Below are 15,938 nucleotides of genomic sequence, written 5' to 3' on the forward strand. Positions count from 1 at the left end.
TGATCTAGTCCGGAGATAGACACCCTCGGTTGCAGTTCCAAAGGCATGCTTCAGCATGACAGCAAAAAAGATCCCAAAAAGTGTTGGTGCGAGGACACAGCCCTGTTTCACTCCGCTTCGGATGTCAAAGGGGTCTGATGTTGAGCCGTCAAAAACTACAGTGCCTTTCATTCCCTCATGGAAAGATCTGATGATGTTAAGGAGACGAGGTGGACATCCAATCTTGGGAAGTATTTTAAAAAGGCCATCCCTGCTAACCAGATCAAATGCTTTTGTAAGGTCTATGAAGGCCACTAAAAGCTGCTGTTGTTGTTCCCTGCATTTCTCCTGCAGCTGTCGGAGGGAGAATACCATGTCAGTGGTGGATCTATTAGCTCGAAATCCGCACTGTGATTCTGGATAGACTCTGTCTGCAAGCACCTGGAGCCTCTTCAGAACAACACGGGCAAGCAGCTTCCCTACAACGCTAAGAAGAATTGTTGGTAGGTCACAGACTATAGCAGTATTAACATTGCCCTTTCCACATGCTGTGGCACCCCCATGCCAACTTACTTCTGTATGGTAAGGAAGCTTGGAAAAATGAATAGAAGGCTTTTTGAAGACCCGTAACTACAGGGAAAAGTCAAAATTGTGTCATGGGGGAAAGGAGCTTCAGTGGAAGACTTTCCTGTGTTGGATGGGTAAAAATTTAGCCTGTGTTGTTGGGGATAGGGGTAAGATTGGATACCTCAGAATGTTCTGTGTTGATAGGTTGTGTATCTTTTGTGAGCACAAATACGTGGGCTGAAGAGTGTGTTATGTATGAAAATTGTAACACAGAGGTTGTTTTAGCATTTTATACTACTTGTTCCTCCACCTTGCCTTTAAATTATCTTATTTATTTCTAGTTTTTAGCTATGCAGCTTGTTTCTGTTCATGTGATGTTTAATTTTGACTTTTGATTGTTAGTATGTTTATTGTTTTTATATCAGTGTTTAATTGTTTTAAGAGTTGTGTACCACCCAGAGTGGCCCTGGCAACCAGATGGCAGTACAAAAAAGGCTAAAATAAATAAATAACTTGTGTGTATGAGAAACACAAGTGTCTGCTTACAGTATAGGTGTGTGAATGGTGCATGTGGAGTACAGGGTGGCTCTACTCCTTGCTAGCATGCATTCTTATTAACACTCTAACTTAAGATGTTCATGCCTTGAGTCTCCCATGTTTTTAGTGTAACATTTGGTACTTCACTTCTCAGTACGATGAGAAAAAGTGGGTTATAAATGTAATTTGGGAGGAAATATACCTACCCATATAACAGTGGGTGGGTAGACATTTTAAATGGGTAGTGGACTGTACACATCACACTTAGTATGGTGCTAGGTATTCTCAATTCTATTGTACAGTAATGCAACTGTGTGGCACAAGCAACTATTAAAAAGACATTTGAAAGGTGATTTTTCATGGATAATAAGAATTTATTATATCATGAAATGACCAGTGAAGAAATACTAAGGTTAATGGATAAAGGTAAAGGTAAAGTATTCTCGAAGGTAAAGGTTCCCCTTGACAATTTGTCCAGTCGTGTCCGACTCTAGGGAGCGGTGCTCATCTCCATTTCCAACCCATAGAGCTAGCGTTCGTCTGAAGACAATCTTCCCTGGTCACGTGGCCAGCGCGACTAGACACGGAACACCGTTACCTTCCCGCCATGGTAGTACCTTTTTATCTACTCACATTTTGCCAAGAAACCCCAAAATAGATAAAATGCAATAAGCTAGAATACTTCAGCCACATAAGGAGAATCACAAGATAAAGACTATTTATTCCATCTTGAATGATCAGCCATGAATGATCATGGCTGATCATTCAAGATGGAATAAATGGGAAAAGTATTTATTGACTGAAAAACCTTGGTGATTGGTTTGGATGTAATACATCATTGTTTAAAGCTGCTGCATTTAAAGACAAAGGTAGCCATGATGCTATTCAGCCTCAGAAGATGGTTAGCATACTGACCAGGTAAGTCAGTGAAGTTCTGTGGTTAGTGCAAACAGTTTAGCCAGCCAAGCCCCCTCTGACAAAGAACAAGATTAAGGAACAAGTGCATGAACTGGCCAAGGCAGAGTAAATGAAGGGGCAGGTGGGAGGAGAGGGGTGATACAGGTGGCTGGCTAGGACCAGATACATCTGCTATTCCCCCAAAAGCTGGAGGGAGCATAGTTAGCACAGCAGGCAAGCTGATGACCACTCCACCAGGCCCCACCTGCTGCTCAGTTTTTCTTTGCCTTAAGGTGTCATAAGCATGAACTTTTACCTGGTATCATGCTGGATAAGCATTTGTTAACTGTCCCATATATTGCCAAGATGCTTTTGTTAATTTCCAAGGCCACTGCCATTTTCTACATGAGGTCTCACTATATTCCCATGTCATCTAAGTGCATATCCTAAAGCAGTGATTCCCAACCCTGTGTCCCCAGATGTTCTTGGACTACAGCTCCCAGAAATCCTGGCCAGCACTGCTAGTAGTGAAGGCTTCTGCTGAGTTTCAGTTGAAGAACATCTGGGGATCAAGGTTGGGAAACACTGATCTAAAGCCTTGCTAGAGGCAGGGCATTGGAATCTACAAAAGCTAGTTGTTGGAACACCCCCCTGAAGGCCAGATCTTTTATGTGTCTTTCTGAGACTCATTCCTATTCTGCAGCTGCAATTGATCCCCAGTCTGTGTTCAGTATCAGGCTTGGGCAAGACACACCTTTTAAAGTTTCAGGTTTAAATATTTGTTTTGTGTGTGTGGTTGTTTTGTACACAGTCACAGAGAAAGGCAGTACTACAGAAAAACTTTACAAGATTAATAATCCCCTTTCTCAATTTTTAATGTAAATTTCTTAGTCCTTAGGGAGGGGCAGGTTCTTCAGTATTGAACTCTGTGCATGGGCACATACATAAAGGACTAATAAAAATCATTAGAGCATGACAGGCATTCAATGAGTAAACCGGGAGTTTATTTGTTATAGGATTCTGTTCATTCAAAGCCACACATAGATAATGTACATAAGCAGATAAGGGAGATGCACAAACACATACCAATTATTTTGGGAGTGTTTTTTTCCTTCGGAATTTGCACTTAGGGAACCCTAAAACTGATTTTTTTTTAATTCCATGTTTGCTCAAAAGAGTTCTTCAGTTTTAGAGGATCATTTCTCTCATATACATACAGTACAAGTTTATTTTACAGCTGCTTTCACATTAACTGTGTAAAACTGAGAATATGAGGGGTGGTAATGGCTTGTAGTCTTCATTTATCTTAAAGCAGCATTAATAACAATGACCATAAAATCAAAAATTTGTGGAGACCAGCTCCAAATATAGAACATAAAACAGTTGGTTCCAGACACTCTTCTAATCATGAACAGATTGTTTCTCTTTATGGAAGAGACAAAGAGCCAGCAGATGCTATCGCCAGCAGGGTGTCTGTGATTTCTGCTTAGTTCTCCTCCTTAACAAGTCTCCCACAGCACTTACCATGCTATTCCGTCCCTTGGGTGGCATTTTCTCCTGAAGTAGTCACGAACACCTGATGCCAAAGACCATGTATTGTCATTGGAGAGATTTGTGCCAAGAGTTACATTTTTATTTTGGTGTACTTAGCACAAAGTCTTTCATGTCTCAGAACTGGTCTACAGTCCTTTGCCAACTTCTTCTTCTGCTAAGAGTCAGTACCCTGAAAATCTCAAGGTGATTAGACGGGCAGCACTACTTTAAAATCTTTGTAAAATTATAATGCCACAAAATGACAAGAGAGTTGTTAAGGATGTAACCATTAGTTTGCTGTCTACAAAGCTGCATGGAACTTCATGTGGAAGCACAAATCTTCTTGCTCTAGAAATACTTTGCCACACAAGGTACAGTTGCGGCCTTTATCTTTAACACAGTGTGTGCGGCGGACATGACTGTCATGAGCAGCATGGGAAGCAAATGCTTTGCCACAATGTTTACATTTGAAGGGCTTCTCTCCTGAATGTTGTCGGATGTGAGTACGCAGGATGCTGGAGGCAGTAAATGCCTGTGCAGATAGTGAGTAGGGGAGAAGAGAAATAAGAAAGTAGTTAGGGTCAAGTACGTAATTCTTCTTGTTTTAAGTCCCTTCAGGAAATTATAGAACAGTGGTTCTCCCAACCTTGGGTAAACCAGATGTTCTTGGATTGCAGTTCCCAGAAATCCTGGCCAGCACAGCAAGTGGTGAAGGCTTCTGGAAATTGCAGTCCAAGAACATTTGGGGAGTCCAGTTTCAGAACCACTGCTCCAGAGGATAGAAAAATTAGCTACAGCTTAATTATTACCCTGTTTCTTTACCTGTCTCCTGATAAATTGTGAATTTTGGTTGTCACAAGTAGCATTCAGAAATGTACAAGTCATTTTTAAGCTAAAAATGAACTTTTTCATGCAATATAAATCTTCACAGAAAACGATCACAGCCAAGAAACCTAAGATTTTACTACTGCAAAAAACAGTATTTTGCTGGCTCTTACCATGACAGAAATCTGCAGGACAGAACTGTTATGAGAATGCCAAGATGATTCATGTCCAACATGACTAGATACTAATTCAATTTGGGGGGGAGGGGGGTTTCCAAGATCAACTATTGAACTTCAAGTTTAAACACCTATACAGATATAAGAGTATGTCTCTCATGTAGCCTATTCTAGATAGGTTTACACTGACAGTCCCCTTGATCTTAGATGATTTACTTCTAAATAAGTAAGTAAATGTGTCTAAGATTACAGCCCAGATTATATAAATACGCGTCAAGCATGATGCAACATGAGAGACATATGAAATATCTTCTGCAACTATGGGATGTTGTTGAGGGTGCCATTTTAATTGGGGAAACATTAAGTCCTCCCTCCCTTCACTGATCTGATCAAATCACCCACACAACTCAACTGAAAAATAATTTACATGATTTTTCTCACCTTGTTGCAGTAAACACATTTATACGGCCTCTCCCCGGAATGTACTCTCATGTGCTTGTTTAGACTGGAGGACTGAGAGAAGCTTTTACCACATATACCACACTGAAATGAGACAGGAAAACAAATACAGATTCTATAGATGGGATAGGATTTGTAGAAATGTGTCATAATGTTTAAGATCCATGTGCATTTAACAGTGAATACTAGATATAGTTGCTTTATTTTTTAAAAAAGCAAATTTGGTAGATGATAGAAATAGAGAACTTATCCGTTAGCAGGAAATTGTTAGCAGCTTAGCTGACAGTGCAACTGAATATGGGTCTCAGTGATACTTGAAAAACTGTTAACCTTGTTCTATTGAATTTTCCCTTCTCCAAAATCTATTTACTCTTCTTCCTAGTCTCACCTCTAAAAGGCTAACAGAAAATATGGCAATTGAGAGGAAATAAGCTTTTATATGTCCCCCATTAGGAAACTGCCTTAAACCAAGACAATTGGTCAATCTAGCCCAGTGTTCTGAAGAATGGAAGTGGCTCTCTAAGTTTCAGGTTGAAGCTTTCTCCAGCCCTACTTGAGAGATGATGAGGACTGAACCTGGAAACACCTGAATTTATTTATTTATTTATTTATTTATTTATTTATTTATTTATTTATTTATTTATTTATTTATTTATTTATTTATTTATTTAATATCCCACCTATCTAGTCACTTAAGACCACTCTAGGCGGCTTACAACAAGCGTAATACAATATAATTAAAACAATTTTAAATAAGGGGAGAAACTTTGGACGAGATGGAACAGACACTAGGAGAGAGGAAAAAGAGGGAAGATCAGAAGTTGGCTGTGGGGAAGGCCTGCCGAAACATCAGTGTTTTTAATTGTTTTTTTAAAATACCCAGCGAGAGAGCCGCGCGAATGTCAGGGGGAAGGTTATTCCAGAGGTGAGGAGCCACCGCCGAGAAGGCCATGTGCTTGGGAAGGGTTGAAGATTACACTAGCTGAGAAAACTGTTAAAAACAAGGAAGCAATAAAAAAAATGCCAAAAGGATCAGGTTTGGAAGGGATGGAAAGGAGTCCCTAGAGAGTAGATTGAGAGAGCAGATTGATTCAGCCCCAGAAAGAAGAAAGCTAAAGTATTATAAACTGCTCTACACTTGTTGGATTGAGTTGGGCAGTAGGCACAAATATAATGCAGTCCTCTTCATGTCTACCTAGTGACAAGTCGCACAAGTTCAATAATACCTTCTTCTCAGGGGTGAACTCCTAACTGCCGAAGATGACTAAAGGCTGGCTGTGCCGGTACTAAGTCAGATGACACTATGCTGAATCCAAACCCCTCCCAGCATTGAGGTGTTGGAAATTAGTTAGAATTATCCCATCCTTGGCCTAATGGTGTGTCAGAATAGGGGTGGTCAATCAGGACTGAGGAGTGGGAATCTGGCATAATTCCTTTGCTCTCCCTAAGAATCTGCCCCTTTTTTGTCTTTTCTGCCAGCAGATTTCGATCAGCACAGTAGTTGTCCCAGGAGATCTGAAATCGGATGGCACAAGAGCAGTTGTGCTGGCACAAAAAAAAATCTGCCCATTCAAAATTCGCTACAATGAGTGTATTTTTTTGAGCTGGGATTAACACTGCAGTTTCATTAAAATTAAAATTATTCCTAAATATCTAGGAAAAGCTATGGCTTTTCTTACCCATAGAAGCAGACATGAAAATTCCAAAAATATGTAAGTTAAAAGAAAAATGCAAATATAAAGTTTACAAATTATAAAATAATAATAATTATAATCATTTTAGATACAATGTTGTTAAGAATAGTTATATAAAAGGTCACCAGGCATTTTAAGGTATTTTAATTATTGAGGGGGGGAACCATTTTACAATGATTATAGTAGAACAGAATTAATCAAAGTATTGTAGGAACAGATTTCTTGGAAAAAATATTCTTTAAAAATATAACACCTTTGGCTCAAAAAATAAATCTAGCCTTTTTTCTTTCTCACTATAATCATACTTTTAAAAAGACTTGTCAGATCCCATAAGTTTCCATGAACTTTGTCATACATTGAATGTGATCCTTCAGTTGGCCTGCATTTAGAACTGGTGGCTACAACATTTATATCGTATATTATTTTCCTGAATATTATCTGGTTAATTAAACATATGTGTCACTACTTTACTATTGCTGTCGTAGTATCTACATTAAATAGCACATGATTTACTCCTTTGTTTGATTTTATATTCTCCATTTCTCCTAAAGGTGGGACTCTAGGAAGCTCACAAGAAAATTATAAACAGATAACATTAACTCTCCTGCCTTAATCACACATGCATGTAGTGCAGGAGAAGCACACGACAATAGCACACCACCTTATTGCATTTTTAAATACCACAATATCCACAAATGAATGAGGCTTATTTGAGGATGAGCTTGAAGTCTTGCGAAGAATTTTTAATCTTGGTCTTCAAAGGATCTTAATTTGGGGATTGAAAAGGACCACAGACCCTTCACAAGTGTGAAAACAGATACTGATTCAGCATCTCTCTGGCCCAGTCTTCTCCAAGGCTAATTGCACCATCTGCATCAAGTCTTTATGAGATGTGCTGCTTACTAACCCAAATTACACCCTCTGCAAGTCCCACTGGGTTGTTCTCATTATTCAAAAGTGTACTTAGGGGTGAAAATGACCCTCCATGCTCAAAAGCACACTTCTCTTGCTAGTGAAGAGCAGAGTGGGCTTCTCCAAATTCTGGGAGACACCTACAATCAGTCAGTTAGTTAGTTACCTGATAAAATCAGAAGAATTAATTGCAGGAAAGATGGACAATACAGTGTTACTGTGCTTACTTTATGTGGCCTGTGCTTCTCGTGGACATGGAGAACGTGAATCCTCAGGCGGTCTCTTTTCTCAAACGATCGACTGCAAAGTTGACATGGGAATTTCCTGTCCCCTTTGTCCACACAGCGTGTGTACTTCAGATGTTTATCCTGGTAGTATTTGTAGGTGAACACCTTCCCACACCGCTCACATTTATAGCCCTCCACAGACTCTGATGGTGTAATGGCATAAAAGGAGAACCACTGTCAGAGTTGGTTTATTCATAGCAACCAGATTCGAAAATTAAGGCTGTAATCCTGTACACTCTTGCCTAAGAGTAAGCTGCACTGAAATCAGTTGGTCTTATCTCTGAGTAGACCACATACAAGATTGTTACATACTTCGTAGGAAACTGTTTCTTAGAGGAATATTTCTTAGGAAAAGCAGCATTTAACCAGCTGTTCAAGTATAACAGTTAAGCAGAGAAGGTCAAGCATGTACAACACATGTTCTTCGCTAAGACAATGTTGAAGGAAACAAATCTCAAATATGAAGCAATAGCACTTTGTTTTCTTTCTTCCCTTGCTGAAATTTCCAGTATTATTTATTCCTTCCTAACATTTATACAAGAAGGAATTATTTCACTTCTGAAAAATATTACTCTCTATAGGACTACACAACAATTTCAAAAAATATAGCAATTTGTGAACATCAGACTAGATCCAGAGGTGTTTCCCATTCCTTTGTCTTTGCAGTGACAGTTGAGCTAGTCATTTAATTAAGCAACTGAGGCTGTAGTCCTCAGGAGGAGGAGAGAACATAGCACTTAAAGAAGCACTTAACAATGAGTAAACATCTCCATGCTATATGTGGCCTCCCTCAGAATCTTCCTAGACAATATGGGAAATAGCAAAACAAATCTGCCTTATAGGATGCTATTAAGAATTATGGGATCATTTAAGAAGTACATTGGGTTATCGTTCTGCAATATATTTCCCTTGCAGTGAAATGAAAGACTTAAAATTACGTATAGAAAAGTGGCCAAGAATAACCACAACCAAATTAATTGCTTCCCTCCCACTCCTCATTGGAGCCACTAAGGGAAAAGAAAATTTCTTTGTTAACAAATGTATTAATGTTACAGAAAGATTGTTTACATACAATTCAATAAACAGAAAAATATATTTCAAAACAAACACCAAAAGGCTAAAGCAGTGGTGGGGAAAACAACCCTGAACAAAACCAAAACTGTACCAGTATCACTATCATTTACCCAAGTGGCTACTGGAGAGAGTTAAGAAACAATAGATACTTCTTGACCAGGAGACCTTGAGGGTTTGAAATCAGATTTTTCTTCACATTACAATTAACAAAGTATGGGGGCAGAGCAACTCAAGGGAACGCCCAAGATGGGGCCTGGAGTCTCCTTGAATAACTCCAGTGTTGATTCTGACTCAGCTGTAAGCATTCACCATAAAAATCATTTAGGTTTCTCCTTTGGTGAGGCATTTTTGCATTACTGTATAAATATTAAGTTTTAACTACATAAGGAGTTTTCTTATCTTGGAAATCATCTTAGAACAGCACAGCTGGAAGGGATCCTATAGATCATCAGCTCAGTCCCTGTCAAGGAGGTACAGTGGGAATCACAGTTACACATTAATTTTTCTAGTTGTCCCCTTGACAGGTGGCCACTACATCTGCCAAAAGGAAGGATTTAATCTGTCCTTAAAAAGCAAAGTGTGCTGGTAATATACCACCCCATAGCACTTAAAGCACTCTCTGGGTGGTTTACAAGTTAATTATGCAGGCTACACATTGTCTATATCTGATCTCACTGTTCTAGATAGGCAATATTGTTGCTAAGTGCCATCAAGGCCCCTTGGACTTAAAATGACTTAAACATGGCTTCGAGGCATGTGAGATATTTAAGGGGTGGGTGCAGGTTTGAGCAAGCTGCACAGTCCCAGGAGGCATCCAGAAGAAAGAAATAGTAAATCACTTCTAAGTACTCTACTTCTTGAAAACTCTGGAGAAGGGTGCCACAAATCCAAATGCACTTGGAAATTAGCAGTAACTTTCACGCTTAAAATTATTGCACTTAAATATTACCATGGTCAAACAGATTTGAATCTAGATTTAACCACACCATATTGGCTCTCAGGCATCATCATCATCATCATCATCATCATCATCAATTATTTTTATTTTTATTTTTATTTTTATTTTTTATTATTATTATTATTATTATTATTATTATTATTATTATTATTATTATTATTATTATTATTATTATTATTATTATTATTATTATTATTATTATTATTATTATTATTATTATTATTATTATTATTATTATTATATTAATAATGTGGCATCAAATTAATTCTGATGCATGGCAACCCTTTCCAGGGTTTTCCAGATAGATAATACATAGAAGCAGTTTACTGTTCCCTTCTTCTGGGAAGGTCCCAAACCTATTGTCGCGCATAGAGAAATGTTGTGGTCCCAACTGAAGGGAGGAAATATTTACAGATCTTTGCAAATATGTAGGAAGGACTCCCTATAACCCAAAGACCCTGTCGAAACCAGTTTGCCCTAGACAATCCAATGGTTCAAAAGATAGCTATAAAAATGCTGTATTTGATTCTCCCCATATTTTACAACCAGTACACAATTATTTGTTGTACACTTTTTAAATTACATTTTGTATATTTTAACCATATAATATGTTTTATGAACTGGCTGTACACTTTATAAATTGCATTTTGTATATTTCAGCCACACAATATGTTTTATGAATTGGTTGTATATTTTTAAACTGCATTTTGTATATTTTAGCCATAAATACGGTTTATGAGCTGGTCACCCGACGGTAATAAATTCAGTTCAATCCCGGACCTGTGCAGCTTGTCTAAGGCCAAGCAGACCGGCTCGACTCCTAGGAGGCACTGGGGAGGATTGAACTCCCACATCTCTGACTCCGTAGCTAGATACCTAAGCCTACACTGAGCTATTCAGCCAACTTAAGCAACATTAAACCATGCTTTAAAAGCCTCAAACTTTTAACACAGCAAAAAGCCTAGCCTGGGGCTGCCGTTGGAAAGATCAGGTCACTCGTTTTAAAGCACCTGGAGGTTTCTGTTATTATCGGGTAAACTTAGCTGGGCCAGCAGGGAGGTGCTTTGATAGCAAAGCTAAACTGGAACACCCAGGTGGAAATCCCATCTCCTTTCCCTTCTCCTCCAAAAGTAAAGCCCCCCCCCTCCCCGCTTACTTATCCCCTTGCTAAGCGTTCCGGGGGCGAACTGACCTTCGCTGTGCTGCTGGGCGCGCTTGGCTTCCGGCGTCCCCTTCAGGCTGATGGGGATGCCCAGGAATTGGAGGTAGCCGTCCCCGTACCAGACGAGCAGCTCTTGGCCCGGCGGGATCTCTTTGCAGCTCTCGTAGTAGATCTTGTCCTGACACTGGATGGCGATCAAGTTCTGCTCCTCCGGGAAGCGGGCGCAGTTCACCAGGGACATCCAGTTGCCGGAGGAGCCTCTGCCGTCGATGAAGTGGCTCAGGCGGCCATCCTCGAAGATCTGCGCGGGGGGGAGGGAACACAAGCGTTTGGGAGGGGAGCAGCGAGGAGGCTCCTCTCGGTTACTCCCTCTGTGCCCCTGCCAATTAGGGACAAGCTGCATTTCGCCCTAATTCTACGCACACGAAAGAGTAAACGAGGTTATACTGAAAATAAAGGCGCACTTCCAAGCAAATCCCGGTAGGACTGTGCTCTTCCACTCCGTTTTTTTGTGACCCCCGCCCCGCCGTCTTCTAATTGCCAGATATTACCCGGGCTTAGCTTTTTTCCTTTTATTTATTTCTATATTTTTGCTAGAGTTCTGTGTCGCCTAGAAGCTTAGGTTTGGAGGGGGGCCAAGAGAAAGAGGGGACATTTTTGATATTTGCTCAGGGCCAGATGGAGGGACTAGATCAGAATCGCAGAAAGCCAAGCCTGCAGGAAGAAAATTCTGGAGGGAGCGATTCTCCCCTCCAGCCTTTTTCTCTCAATTAATGCCGGACACGCTTCCTCTCCTGGAAACAGGATACACGCACCTCCCTCCCTCCCTCTCTCAGCTGGCTTGGCATAAAATCAGAGGGCGCAGAGGTGGGGGCGGCCGCGGCCAATCGGGATAGCAAACCTTTTGCACTCTGTCCTGCCCTACAGGGATGATTTAGCCGTGGTTTCTTGTATTAAAACAGGACCGGACCAGACAACCTTTGTGGCCCCTTCCAGCTCTAAAGTTCTGATAATCACTAGGTGCCGTCCGTTCTGTGTCCTCAGACAACTGAGCGCGAGAACCAAGCGCTTTTCAGCAGGCGGGACGGCACATAGTGGCCAGAACCTGTGACCTGGGCATCTTTTCCTCAGTGCCGCGCCAGGCTGAGATCCTGTGTACAGTTTCATGGGAGCGACTTCCCATGAAAATAAACGGAACTAAACGCGGTGACGGGCGGGTCTCCAGAGAGAGTTGTCTGGTGTGGCAGGTCGCCCCCTCCCCCGGTTCACAATGCGGGCGTTTGGAGGCCGGTTGATTGTTTCCCCCCCCCCGCGCGCCCCCCCCCCCCGCTTCTACTACGAGACCCGAAGCGCCGCCGGCGGAGGTTCCCGGGTGTCCCCGGGCAGGAGAAGCGGGTTGCGCGCACCTCCCACATCAAGGAATTGTCGTCGTAGGTCTTAATCTCGCTGGTGTTGACCACTTTGCCCTTGAAAGGGCCGAACCGAGCCCCCCTCGCGATGGTCTTGGTACAGAAAACGCCCAGTTGCAGTCCGTCCAGGTACCTCGTCTGCAACACCGTGAGCCCTGCAGGCACAGGAGAGCAGAGGGAGCGCAAAAGGAAGGGATACAAAGATAAACGTAGCTACCTTTCTCCCTCCCCCCCCAAAAAAACCCCCAAAAAGCAGAACTACCTTCTGGGAGTTGCAAAGCAGATTTGTCCAGCATCAGGGAGTGACTGTCCACGGCTCCTAAGGAGAACGCGAAGTGGAAGACCGGTTTAGCAAAAAAAGAATAGAAAAAAAGGACCGTGTGTCTACTCAGAAGCAAGCCCTGTGGAATTCAATTGGGTTTACTCTCAAGGACATGGTCTAGAACACTGGTTCTTAACCTTGGGTTACTCAGGAGTTTTGGACTGCAACTCCCAGAAGCCTTCACCATTAACTGTGCTGGCTGGGGCTTCTGGGAGTTGCAGTTCAAAAACATCCGAATAACAAAGGTTAAGAACCTAGGGTCTAGAAGAGCAGAAGACTAAGGCAAAGAGAAGTATACGTGACTTCAAACCCCCCTTCGTTCTAGCAATCAGTCTGAAATACAGTAACTTTGTGCACGCTTTCCTTCACAACCAGGACAAGGTTAAAACAACTGTGCAACAACATATGATGATGCGATCACTCGGTCCACACTTCAACCCTTCAGCTAGCTGCATACTCCCTGTTCTAGGCTCAACCCTGAACTTTTAACTCGAACAGGTCTCGAAAAAAAATACTTGAATTTTGGATATATCAACGGATGCTAAGAATTTTTGGAACAAGAGAGTGGCCAATGAAGAAGTGCAATAAAGGGAATGAATAAAGACCAGGAAATCATTAAATACATAAAATGCGGTAAGTCGGAATACTTCGGTCACGTTCATGACAACGGAAAAGTAAACATTGTTGCAGCTGCTTGGGCAAAGTTAGATGCAATAAACGGGAAAGGCAAATACATGAGGCTCTTGATTGAAATCCATCGGAGATTGGTTTGGATGCAACACAATAATTGTTTCAAGTTGCCACATGGAAAGTCAAAATAGCCGAGATGCTCTCCAGCCTCCAGATGGAGAATTTCCTTTATTTTTAATTTAGGATGTTAATGAGTGCAGTGGATTTAAGAGCGAAAGGCGCCTTGTAAGTGCAGGATTCTCTGACGTTTCCGAAAGTGTCTCTTGGACAGAATGCCTGGGTTCTTGCTGCAAAGGAGGACCCTTTTGGCCCTTTCCTTGGATGGAGAAACGAATAGTGAGAAAATATGCTGGATGGAGCCAGAAGTACATGGGAGATTTCTGACCCCAGAAGGGTTTGGCTGCAACCCTGCTCCCATTTACCTGGCAGCATCTTCCCAAGAACTCAACAGAACTGACTTTCGAGTACATCTGTATAAGAATACTTCTTCTCAAGTATTATTTAGCTGAACACAATGTTACACTAGTTCTATATTAAAAACACTTTGAAACGTATGAATAAAGACATTTACATGGTATAAAGACGTTGCTAGATCGAAAAGCTTTGGTTAGAAAGAATTCATAGTTACAGGTATGATCACTCCCTTTTTAAATAATGAGATAAAAACACATTTTCAGTTTGCCTGTAATTACTGTACGCGTGGTGTGGTGTGTTTTTTGTTGTTATTAACGTATTTATTAAACTAAGATACCTTGGTTTTCTTTCTTTCAGACCACTTCTTCACTACCTATTTAAAAAAAAAAAAATTGCCGGGAAGAGTTCTGTTGAAACTCTTAAAGATTTATAGTTTTTTTTCCAGGTATTGGTCTAACCATTTTCAGTCTTTGTGCAAGGTTTTTTTTTTACAAATAACAGTAAATCGAGGAGACGGATGCTCTTGCCGGATTAGTAAATGGAAACAGAATTACCATGCAGTTACAAAAAGGCAGACAAGAGTCCCATGGACAAAGCTATCCAACACCCCAGGGAAGCATGCAAAAAACAAAAAAAACAAAAACAAAAAAAACCTGCACCCCGACTTCGCAGAGAATCTGCAGCCCTCGTCGGTTCAGTGGCCAACAAGTAAACCGCGCTGGACACCCCTGCTTTGTTTTTTGCGCGAAAGTGCACCGATGTCTGCCCCCCCTCCCTCTCCGAGGACAGAGATTCCTGGAAATAACTTCTCCAAGTCCAGATGAGCTAGCTAGACCGGGGAGGCGAGGCGCATGCTCCAAGCCGGCGCCGCCACCCGCTCTCCCGCCACCTGGAGGGGGAGTCCGGGGACAGGGTCTGCCTTACCGGGATTGCCAGAAGGCGGTCCGGCTCCTGACAGGGCGAGCGGCTGCCTGGCGCCGGCGCCGGCTCCGTAGAGGACCGCGTGGAGCTCCTCGGCCGTGAAGCAGTAGTTGGGCGGGCGCTGCTGGGACGAGTCCGGAGCTCCGTCGGGGCTTTCCTTCTTGGGCGAGGCTCGCTCCGGGGTGCGCCGCCGCGGCGAGTCCCGTTTAGCCAGGAAGGGCGAGGCCAGGACCGGCTGGGGTCGGGGCAGGGGCCGAGGCAGAGGCGGGACGGGCGGCGGCGGGGCCCCCCCGAAGGCGACGGGCAGGAGCGGGAAAGGGAAAGCCTCCACCAGCGGGGACGAGCAAGGGCTTGCGGCTCCGGCCGCCGCCAAGGGCTGGAAGGCCCCGGCCGGACAGAGCACCTCCAAGAACCGGGGTGGCGGAGGCGCTGGGCCGCAGGATGGGACCCCCGCCAGGCCGCTCCGCAGGAGCATCAGCAAGGGCTCGTTGGCGCCGCCGCCGCCTTGCCCGCCTCCGCGGCGCTCGTGGGAGAAGGAGCTGCCGGTCAGGGATGAGGCCATCGGGGCGCAAAAAGGCGCGGGAACCTGTGAGGGAAAACAAGGCGCAAGAGAGCCGGCATGCCCGGGCGGGGGGGCGGCCGGAGGAGGCAAAGCAGCTGCCCGGAGGGAGAGGAGGAGCTTTACTTGCGAGTAAGCAAGCTCAAGGAGAAAGGCTGTCCCGAAAGGCACCCGCCAATTTACTTCAGCTGGGCCAGGAAGCGCCTGTTTCCGCAGAACCCGGAGCAGCCCTTCAGCTTCCCCTGAAGGGAGCCGTTCGCTCCCATCTTCCTTTGGAGCGCGGCATTTATACACCAGGGCTGCCCCCCCCCCGGGAGGGGCGGGGGACACAAGGAGGGCCCCTCCCCCTGAACGTTCGCCGACCTCCCTGCGTCCTGAAACGATACCCGCCCCATGCAAACCCTATAAGGTTGCACTGCTCGCATGCAGGCAGACCCTCGCTTTCCTGAGAGAAAGGCTCAGTGCGACTTACCTCTGAGTAGAGACGTTGTCTGTAAAGGTCGGCTCCTGTAAAGGCAGACTCGAAAGTAAACCCCGATGAATGCAGTAAGACGTACTTCCTA

The 15,938-nt window shown here is 43.3% G+C and overlaps 1 protein-coding gene across 1 annotated transcript; it reads right to left on the reverse strand.

Moving 5' to 3' along the window:
* Nucleotides 1-704: 704 nt before the first annotated feature.
* Nucleotides 705-15,666, reverse strand: PRDM14 (PR/SET domain 14). The gene is made up of 7 exons (XM_072999014.2): nt 14,820-15,666; nt 12,732-12,788; nt 12,467-12,624; nt 11,091-11,361; nt 7,807-8,009; nt 4,956-5,057; nt 705-4,045 (listed from the first exon to the last, which is right to left on the reverse strand). Exons 1-7 carry the CDS (start codon nt 15,376-15,378, stop codon nt 3,815-3,817), a joined length of 1,581 nt encoding a protein of 526 aa, XP_072855115.2. The 5' UTR covers nt 15,379-15,666; the 3' UTR covers nt 705-3,814.
* Between the last annotated feature and the right edge of the window lie 272 nt (nt 15,667-15,938).

This window comes from Pogona vitticeps, chromosome 4 (assembly GCF_051106095.1).
Source record: "Pogona vitticeps strain Pit_001003342236 chromosome 4, PviZW2.1, whole genome shotgun sequence".
Classification (NCBI taxonomy): domain Eukaryota; kingdom Metazoa; phylum Chordata; class Lepidosauria; order Squamata; family Agamidae; genus Pogona; species Pogona vitticeps.